At 45.5% G+C, this 11,099-nt stretch overlaps 1 protein-coding gene across 1 annotated transcript in view; it reads left to right on the forward strand.

Moving 5' to 3' along the window:
- Positions 1 to 10,624: 10,624 nt before the first annotated feature.
- T265_14363 (hypothetical protein) overlaps positions 10,625 to 11,099 on the forward strand; it is a gene marked incomplete at both ends in the record, with an annotated part of 17,694 nt that continues 17,219 nt past the window's right edge. The window contains 2 exons of the mRNA XM_009173303.1: positions 10,625 to 10,715; positions 10,752 to 10,961. Coding sequence (XP_009171567.1) covers positions 10,625 to 10,715; positions 10,752 to 10,961 — 301 coding nt within the window. The remainder of the gene's footprint in view (positions 10,716 to 10,751; positions 10,962 to 11,099) is intronic.

The raw sequence follows: 11,099 nt of genomic DNA on the forward strand, positions 1-11,099 counted from the left end.
ATTTTTGGTCATAGACACATTCTGCGAACAGCCGGCACATATTTCACCGCATGGTTCGCCTGGACAATGCCGCATGTTAGTGGTGTGCGTCGATTAAGATCGTCCAGCTGTCTGGTATTATCGACGTAGGTTCCACGGGGCTAGTTAGTTAGGCATCGCGTACCCCTAGCCGCATGTTAGTGGTGTGCGTCAGTTAAGATCGATGAACCTCGATGTCTTTCTAGCATAATTGGGAACCTATAATGAAAAACTCTGTAACTTCCAAGCCAACGCGCACGATGTTTAGCAAATAATTAGCGTGCACCACGGAATTTTTACTGGCAGCAAAGAATCATCGACCAAAATTGTTTGCACTACATCAAGTAACGTACTCAAAGCCGGCGGGGTTTATCCATTGGAGATTTAGTTCACTTAAACAAGTTGCCATGGTAAAGGATTTTCAAAAGTACAGGAGCACATACATTATACTTAGGCATTCTACACTATGAAGTGGCAAGTCTGAAAATGCCGTAGATTTCGAGAGCTCAATCTCATTGTGCGAATAGCCAGCGGCCGAAGCCATAGCAGACGAAGTTCAAAGCCGAATGTGCGCCAATAATTTTCGGAAGGAATCGATTAAAACAAATCGCAAAAAAAATGACGGCAGGCGGGGGGTTTCAGCCTACGCATATATGCAAAGAAGTGCAACATTTTGGAGCTAAAGTTTTTATTTCGCCCGCAGGGATTTTCCAGAAAAATGCATTGTGCGTCTAGCCGCTGGCGTGTCAATGAAATTTGCAAGTGCAACATGTTCCACGCAATGTAGTGTCTGAACTCTGTGACTTTCCAATGGCAGAAATTTTACAGCCGTGCTGGTCCTGCCTGACATTACCACCTCCACAAACCTGAGAGAACAACTGACAAGTTTTGAAACGATGGTGCCTTTGTCTCCCAATCGCACCACCTTCATGGTTCTGAGGATACTTAAAGTATGCGAAAAAATTACCTGAGTGCAGTGCACCTACTTCCCACTGATCGACGGTCTTTCAGAAATGAAAAAATAGAAGAACGAGTGAGCGGATGGTGTTAGGTTCTTGCGATCTTGACTGGGATTCAGTGTTGATGGCCACGAAGCCACAAATGAACGCTCCACGCTCGTTCTTCGTGCCATCCAGGTCCCTGCGACATGATGTTCAATGCAAATGGTTAATCATCAACCACAAATTTTTGCGTCTATTACGCTGAAGCCAATTACATCATACTCTCTATTATTGTCAGGTAAGTTTTCATTGTGCCTAAATGTTATATACATTCACAGGACATATATTTGAATAAATGTTATGTAACAAGACAGATGCTCGGCGGCTTTCGCGGGCGTCGGTGTCATTTCTTTGGGGGTTTCGAGTGAAACCTGCGAGAATTCCGTCGGGGGAGACGGCACATGTTATGCCCGACGGCGCATTTTGTCGGCGGCGACGTATGAAGAGAGGTGCAGTAAAGCGATGGCACTATCTTTCTGTTATGTCTTCTTAGTCGAGGCGAAGGATGTACTGTGGAGAAGCGAATGAGTTTGGGACCTATGCCACTCGCGCCTGAAGTCGCAACCAGGAATACTGGCCATAACCCAGTGAGTAATGGATATCTGATATGAGTACCTAGACGAAGCATGCTCGGCAGCATACGGTAACCTAGACTTTGAAACAGTCATCCGGGACGGCTGTGCCAACTGGTACATTCAGTGGAAAATAACCTGAGTCTTCTTCGTTTCTCGCCGGCGTTCACGCCATTATCAACAGAAGTGAGCAGCCGGGCGCAAAATGTTATGCGGAATTCCACATGGATCTCGCATTACCGCTCCCGATCATGTGTTGCTACTGCCGAAAAGCCTATCCCGCGCAAGACTGGCCAAGTGTTCGGGACGCTTGGCGGTCCGGCATCAAGCCGAGACCTGATTGGTGGAAAGTCTGGATCCAACAGTCAATCCTGACCCAGTGTTCTACGAATGCCGGCTACCGATGTCACACCCAGAAGACGTCAGAGTTTCCAGAAAGCTTCTGCCGCTTGCTTTATAAACATGATGCGCTACACAAGTACTCTTTGCTTCGTTTTGGTCAATAAAATAACTTGAGCAACTTTGATGGTGGTTTTGACGTGAACACAAGCTTGTGACGCTCGGATTGTGAACTAAGTTGAGGGAAATAACGTTTACACACCAAGTACAGAAGACTCGGTAGCGTACCGCTTGCGGGTGGCCGACCGGGATTAGCTTCGCTGCCTGGGCCGCCTGGCGCCGTACGCCCGGGAAAGGTTTGCCGCAACCATAGAAGAAACGTTGATTTAGTGCACTGCATTAAATCCTACCCTCTCCAATCTGCGCAACCCACAACGTGCTCTTGTTCTCTTACGAGATCATGGTTACTGGCATGTCATAATGTGGCCTTTGGAGCTGGGTACCATTGAAAGCCAATGGCTCCGTTGACTGCCCCCGGTAGGTGGCTTTTGCCACCTATTTTCAGCAGTTAAATACCAGTACTGAGACCACCCTCCGCTACCAGTGGTGACTGCTCCTAAATGCAAGTCACCGAAACTAAGTGTTGCTTGAAATGTCTAATCAGGTGTTTGCGAGTCGACTGTCTGTTTATTTTCGTCGGATTTCGATAATTACCGTCGTTTCTTGCAAACGTTTGCCCATCAGATTTGCACAGGTTGTCTGCCGTAAAATCCAGCCTCTCAATGTGGCGCTGCAGTGGAAACCAGTGTGCATCTTTCATGCAAGCTGGGTGTAGAGGGCTCTGGACTTTTCCAATTTGATGGCAACTGCTGCTCTTCCCTTTCCTTTTAGATACATTTCTGCAACCCGTATTTAACGCCCCTGTATTTTGGCTACAATAGGTGTTAATAAAATTAGATTGTATAATTGTAGTTATATTGTGTGATATATATGTATAATGTAATTATATATTGAATTCACATTTTTCTGATGACGCAAGCCTCAACTGCTACCAAAGCATCCGATCCTTTCGTTGCCTAGGTGAAAAAGATGGCGTGATTCTCCGGTGTCGTAAATACATATAAATCGGTCGGGCGATCTAGTGCCTCCAGGTCAAAAGGGGTCCACCTTTATCAATGTTTAAAGCAGGATCGCCCTTGTACCAGCGTAAATTTTGCGCACTGTATAATGAGCGCCGTGAATAACAAAATAATTATGCACTGAATACGCCTCTATTGTGCTTCACTTCGAGCCCTTTATCCGTCAACCACAAGCTGCTTGCACACTCGTCATAATTGAAAGCTCTCTGAGCCGGTCTTTAATCATACAGGTGCCGAAGATTGTAAGAGGGAAGTGCATTGTAGACTTGCGTAGCCAACATTATACATTCCGCTCGGTAAGTGGGCCTGTGGGTTACAGCCTTTGTGTTACATTGTGTGCAAATGCATTGTAGACTTGCGTAGCCAACATTATACATTCCGCGGGTCAGTCAGAGGCTACGCTCAGTAAGTGGGCCTCTGGGTTACAGCCTTTGTGTTACATTGAGTGCAACATTAGCCCCTTTTAGAAGAGTACTTTCTCCGGTTTATCATGGCTTAGGTGCACCGGCCGGTGCCTGCGTTGCGGTACGCGAGGCCGGATTTTGTTCTTCGACCGTGTGTGATTGAATTACCTGTTACTTGTATGGCTTAAGGACGCAAGTTTACTAACAGGGACTTCCTGGCCGAACCGTGAATAAGAGGAAGGCATCCCCACGTAGACCCGAAGATTTAGCGGGCACGCCATGGGAGTAGGAGAGGGCGGTGCTTCTCTCAAGGTAGGGGTTCACGCGAAAACTGGAAATAAATCTTAACAGCCAAGTGAGCAAGGTTGTACATCAATACTCATCACCGATTAAACGAAAATGGCAGACACTGCTTGCAGAATGCGTCCACAATTGCTCCTCATTCTTGGGCATCGTCATCCGAACGGTAAATCACCGTGTATTCTCACAAAGAAATTCGCGGTTATTGTTGGTTCACCTGATTGTGCAGGAATCAAAAATAGGTGGACATCTCTGGCACAACAGCAGACACTATCCCTGGTCTGTGTGCTGAAAAGGATGCATCGATTGTTCTGTTAATATAAGCTGCATTTAGGGTGGTTAGTGATTAATCTGAACACACAATAATACGGGTCCCCATAGCGAGTGAATACGAGTTGTATGTTGGAACGCCTTCTAAGAGATCCTTCACAGATCCAATTAAAAGTCGTGTCTGTCATCCGACGAACGGTTTGCGCATAATTGATCAACGCTGAGTGAAAACAGTTGAACGGTAGTAATAACAGCGGACTTTGGGGTTTTTAAATGAGTTCCTTTTCAGTAGCGAGTAAACAGACAAAATCGCCGTTTATTTGAAATAAAATGTATTTACGACCAAGCTGTATCAAAACAAGGCCCCGTTAGACTACAAAAAACAAGATATTGTCTGTAGTGATTACAATTACAATTTAGTTCACAATGTAATTATTTGCCACATAAAACCTCAATACTACTGTATGCTATGTTAAAGAACGTCAATCAGCCACGCTTCCTTTTACACGTTCCGCCCGTTATTTTTTAGCCATTCAGAATGGGGAACGATCAGGGGTCTCATGGCGTCATCCTCATTCGATAAACGTTGGAATTCTCGCAGCGTGGACTCGAATCTCACGACTGAGCAACACTAACGACCGGGCAAGTACTCGAACGTCTGCCTAGTCATGTCGCGTCCATCTGACGATAAATTCTGTGAACGTACAAAGCATCATACCATACAACCATTTTACTTGGCACCACTCCACTGGGTAAGGTACTTGGCTTCAATGAAATTGGCCTTATCGTCGTTAATATCCTCTTGTTCGCGTTTGGCATGTCTTGGGCACCGGGACCGCAAGCAAAACAAGCTAGGAATGACCATTTGTAGCTCCGTACTGGTTTGCGTGCCATCCTAACCTAGGGCCTTAATGGCCGTGAGACAATAACAGCCCAGTCCAGACCACAAAACAGACTCTGGATGATGCAAATGCCGAGGCTGACGTGATCGTGTGAGCGGATGACGCCCAAGTTCATTCAAGTCGGACTTAGCGCAATACACGACGTTATGAATCGGCTGTGCGTACGAACGAAACAGTCTTAAAGACTTCTTGATTAGGACTCCGATAGCCAGCCTATCCAGTTTTTCTGGTTTTCAGAAGGCTTTTGCTTAACAACTAATACATTTGGTTTGTAGTCATCAAGAGAATCAGTAGTAATAACGCTTCGAATCTTAATCACTGGCAGCTAGGTGTCTGCTGGGCTAATACGTATTGTATATGAGTGATATCACCCATATAATCTGCACGACAGTGGCATAAACGACTCCGCGTAACTACGAGATGACCCAGGCAATCAGAGCGCGGCTGATCCGAGTCACGTGATCCATACTATAACATAGGACTACTCCATACTAGGCCTAGCTGCTCAGCAGAGGCTTGAACCAATACCTCGAGTTGCTAGAGGACCAAGTGGGATGAGCTTCTGCGCGGTTCAAATCCAGGCCATGTTGTCCGACTTCTTTTGGACCTATCCTGTTAGCATGTTACTTAACGGAACACTACCGCTTTTGCTAAAGTGAGCTTCTGCGCGGTTCAAATCCAGGCCACGTTGTATCCTGTTAGCACGTTACTTAACGGAACACTAACGCTTTTGCTAAAAGTCATGCTGTAGCACACAATATGGTTATCTAAGATGAAGGCGACTTAATGTTCTGAGTGCGAAAATCTTGATATGCGTACAAATCCAAGACCACAGTTAAGTTTGAATCTAGATTTCCGAAAATACAGATGTCGAGAAATTCCCAAACTTTTATTGGAAGAAGTGGTGTTGGTGGTCGGAAACACGTTGCGCGAAAAAACGAATGTCGGTGGAGTACATTCTAAGATTAAGTTTACCTATTCATTTTATGAACGCCATATTGTGCATATTTACCGCAGAAAAGCGGAGATCTCCTGAATTAAGTCCATTAAATTGTTTCATGCTGTTTTCCCTCTTGCACTGACATTCCGTCTTTTCTTAGTTTACGCGCTTTAACCATCAACTCGGTTTTTCTTGGCTTGTGCACAAATGCAATTTGAACGCGCGCGCTTCTTGACAAGCGCACAACTAACCAATCAGAATGCTAGCGTGTGCATGAGCTGCATGCCGCACGGCAGTTGAGCACCGAAAGGGTGCTGTGGCCGAACGGTTTTTTTCCACGTAACTACCACACTACTGTGTTTAATTTTCACTCTCGTTTGCCGCAAAAGTACACACTTATTCCAAAGAGGGGTTAAGGTACTGACTATATAAACCCTACTTAAGTATGAGAATTCTCATATATCACTATTGGTAACTTTCACTATATTTCCGGCTCATATGCCACGTTGAGTGAATGATTAGAGCGTTCATTACGCCCTTCTATTCTGTCATGTGATCTCGATCGGGCTTGGAACCACACGACCCCAGCAACAGTGGGCACCGCCGAACGGATATCACTATTACCACAACCTTTGGATTTTTTAGAACCACACGACCCCAGCAACAGTGGGCACTGCGGAACAGATATCACTTACCACAACCTTTGGATTTATCGTTTTTGTGTCCTATGAGGAGCTTACTGATTAAAATGGTCACCAGGAGATAATTTTATTCAGTCGGTTTATTTGCACTGCAATTGTTTTTTCCTAATCTCTTTTATACCCTTCTGCCAGCCCAAAGTTTTGCCGCATCTTTGCATCCGTCACATGAATCGGGCACGGAAAACAGCACTCTCTTCGGCAAACAAAGGTTCTGCGTATGCAATACATGACCTCACCAACACAGCTTTTGGAGCTGGAAACACCTCAATGGAAGCCCTCATGGCACAACCGAATACTCGCGTTCTGTCTCCTTACAGAGTCCCCGACACCAACCTACACGAGCCGTCGTCCTGAGGTAACGATTGTCAAACATCTGAAGACATCTTAGTTCCGCTGCGCGAACAGGCCAGAACTCAGCCAAAAAACACAACAGTCCGCACTGCAGTCTGATACACGTTCAGAGATATCCCACTTTGACGCCATATGTGTCCTGATTAACCAAACGCGACCCGGGCCTTGCAGATTTGTGCATTGACCTCATCTCTCACATTACATGGAAAACTAATACAAATCCTACGTTACGTAAAATGCTCCACAATTTCGAGTGCCTCCCATGGTATTGTACGCGGCCTGTTCAGTGACTGCATGACCATTTTGTGGGTGAAAGGTGCATACTGACTTTGGTCAGCTCATCCAAAAACACCTACACCTTCTCTGCATAATACACATGGACAAGGTCTTCGTCAAAGGCTATTTAAACACTGGGATTTTCGAGATTTGAGAGAACATGAACCTTTGAGGCTGTAGGGGACTCCGTGTTCAACGTCCAGATTCCTACGTCGGCTATGGACTCGAGCTGCGTTACAGCTAGTGGCCACGGTAGCTGTTGTTTGAAGTATTCGGCTCACCGGTCGAGGTGTTCTTCATCCAGAATGGTCACGTCCTTCTAATCCTTGATGGTTTCGCTCATGGGTCGTTCTCGGCGACTGGTTGCATGGAACAACTGAAACAATTACCATAGGACAGTACCGGTTTATTGGGCCTATTCCATTTCCTTGGCTTTCCTTGTTCACTTGACGGTCGGCTCGCACGCTCATTTTCATATGAAGTGTGATAATTCGTCGCGTCAATTAATGTTCGGGACCGGTTGGGATATTTCTCCGAGATTTAAGCTGTGGCTCTTTTCGGTCTGATACCCAGTACTTGAATGAGCCCGACAGTGTCTTATCACGGGCTAAACTCCCAGCACTGTGCAAAGAAGTGGCAGTCTGGCACCAATATGGATTCACATCTGATGGTGGAGCATTTTGAAGACTCTAGAAGACGGTTCTGGTAAATTCGTCTGAGATCCGGATCTGCCAATCTCTCAGTTGCTAGTAGATTTTTCTGCACCTTACGCGGCCCCGGAAATCGAAGGGAGAAGCGACTCCGAATGAGTGCGTGATCGGAATCTACACGTGTTCCGAAACGACCGGCAGTCAGTTATTAGTCCACTCCAACGTTAAGTGATGGTACTGTGGTTGATTTGAGTTCGTGGCCGGCATGTCGTTGGAGAACACTATGTGGCCAAACGACTACGGCTATTTCGGAAGTTAGTACCGCATGAAAACTTGTGAATCTCATGAAATTCACGTTGCCAGATGAACCACCCAGAGGCGATTATCAACAGCTACCCTTCTCTATAATTTCACGTTTCCGGTACAATAAGAAACAGCTACCCAGTCAAGCAAAGATCCTTCCGCGCGGTCGTTCCAGCCATCACATCACGGTATGGTCCACTTCTACAATTCTGGGCGTGTCTGGGTTTACTGTGAGATTTTAGTTAAACCTTACCATCGTCTTACCCCTTCCCCATTTTCGTTCAGTTTATTCGTTGACATTATCATGGAGTGTACTCTCCAGGGGGTCGTGAATATTGTTATCTAAATAACATCTGGAGAAAAGTTGATAGACTAAGATTATGTGGACCATATTTCCTAGTTATTTAACCAGCAATCTGCACTGTCTACTGTCAGTAGAGTTTTGGTTATGGTCCCCTGTTCCGCCATGTGATTTGCGGCTTAGGCTTGGAACTTTACTTCAGGCTGGCACTCATAAATAACATCTGGAGAAAAGTTGATAGACTAAGATTATGTGGATCATATTTCCTAGTTATTTCACCAGCAATCTGCACTGTCTACTGTCAGTAGAGTTTTGGTTATGGTCCCCTGTTCCGCCATGTGATTTGCGGCTTAGGCTTGGAACTTTACTTCAGGAGTTCTGGCACTCACCTACCTTTTTGAAACTTCAGAAGGAAAAGCCTGAGTTTGTCGATAAGTTTATTTGGTTTGCGGTGGCGTATGCGGTGACTGCAGTGTAACAAGTTACATCAATACAGGTATCTCCAAGGCGCGAGCGTTATTCACAAAACTGCGTGAGACGTATGTCGATGGCGTTTGAAGGTTGCCCATAAAACGGCCATATAGCAGTGCTTCTGTGTGGCGACGAAACTTGATCTGTCACATACTAAGCATAGCAGTGTTCTTCGCTCTAAGCGCTTGCTGGTGAGAGGTTCGTGGCGGATAGGTCATTAAATGGTAGCGCGAATTCGAAGTGGATGCTGTGGAGTTGAGCGCCGTGGAATCTTGATACCACACTTGGTGGGCTCCTTTCGCGTGTTCGGACACCACACTCCCAAAACTGACCTCTTAGTCGAACTTCCTAGCTAGTGCCTATCTGTTGTATGTTGTGCTTGTGTTGGGCGGAACTCGCAGAGGGGGTTGATTTAGTCCTACTGATTGCATCCTGCTCCAATACGAGACTCAGATGTTCTTATTCAATAATTATGGATGTCGTCTTTCGATACATAGGATGTTTTGCAATCACTTCGTACTCCCTTACTTTTTCACCTTTTATCAAGTACTTCCTTAGTGACTGCGTTGTCCACAACAGCTTTATTGTTGTCACTGATGATGATGACCACGAATAATGGACGCACTGGATTACGATCTTTGACTTTAGAAAAAAAGCGGTTGCTGCATCGTCGGTTGTTTCAGTAGCCCCATCCAAGTAGTGGTGAGCAGATGGCATGGTCAACACCTATGTAAGCCTCCACAGTACTTCTTTAAAAAATGGCTGATTTCATCTACGGGGTTTGAGACCAAGTGACAACCTTCATGACTGTTTGGAAATCTTTTCGACATTATAGGATGTAACACCCCTTCGGCACCTAGCTGCCGTTACCCGAAGGAAGCACGATGGCTGGGATACTGCCAGGTTGCCCAAGGCTGGATAGAGGAAGTCAAGATACAGAGATCAGGTTCGAACCACGTACCTTTCGATCAGTAGATTCGCGCTGTAACCACTAAGCCATTTAAATCAGTTGCGATGCTTTGTAAGTAAGCTGGTCAGCAGAACACCATCAAAAAGTATTCTCCCGTTTTGCTTTTCTGATTTCTACTTTTGGTATATGTTCGTACAACCCAAACTCAGTAAGAGCAGATTGCTTAGACTATCGGGTTTGTCGTCACGCGTCAAGCGTAATTACTTATCGATATGAAGACGTCTTTGTGGGAGGAATCAAAGTTGGGCATTGTTTAATTTTTTACTCACCTATTCTCTGTTATGGGCTCGAAAGAGCGCAGTGTTTGAGGCGTGAACTTACCGACCGAAATGTCCGTAGTTCGAACCTAACCTCTGCATTTCGACTGTTCCTATCTTGGCTTAGGTTACTTGGCAGTATCTCAGCTCTCATGCTTCCTTCGGGGGACATGGCAGCAAGACACCGGGATGCTCTTACCGCTGCGCAATGTCAGTAACTAGATGGAACGCACTACCCCTCCGAGCACTGAACAAGTTCCCTTAGGCGATATTTGCTTCCTTTTGAAGCTTCATACTGCGACCCTGAAAAAAAGCTCTTACGGAGAATTAGAATTAGAATTTAAGCCCACAACAGCCCCAGATTTTCACATAAAACATGCTTTTCACTTCCTATTCTCCAGGTTCCATATGTTGTCGTTCATTCTCTGCGGTGTACTTGTAACTATTTTTGAGGTTCAGGCTGTGGTGCTGAAAGTCACTCCCGATGAACTGAACGCTGTTGATTTTTCTAACATACCGCAGGGTGCCAATCCGGCCGTTGTATTTGTTCGTAAGTCCCCTTTTCCACCTCTACTCCTGTTTTCAGTTCCGAATCCATGTGAAACGTGTGCACGTCATGAGAAGCTTTTGTCAGACTTTTCTGTTGGTGCAGTCTATCCAGGTTCGTTTGGATTCGACCACTTTTTGTTATGTTTAGGTGATGTCTACCACGTCAATTCCAACTCTCCATGGGGAATATCAATAGACGTACCTTCTGTTGTTCTTATTGATGCCGAGCGAAAATTGCCATATTGTGGTGAGTTCAGTATTTCGTCTAGATGTATTTAGCTCATGTCATCATCATCATCATCATCATCAAGGATAGCAACATCAGTTTGCCACTGATGCTTCACTGCCGTACAACCATAAGGTTTGTCTAGTTATATATATATAT

Source organism: Opisthorchis viverrini (assembly GCF_000715545.1).
Source record: "Opisthorchis viverrini unplaced genomic scaffold opera_v5_182, whole genome shotgun sequence".
Lineage (NCBI taxonomy): Eukaryota > Metazoa > Platyhelminthes > Trematoda > Opisthorchiida > Opisthorchiidae > Opisthorchis > Opisthorchis viverrini.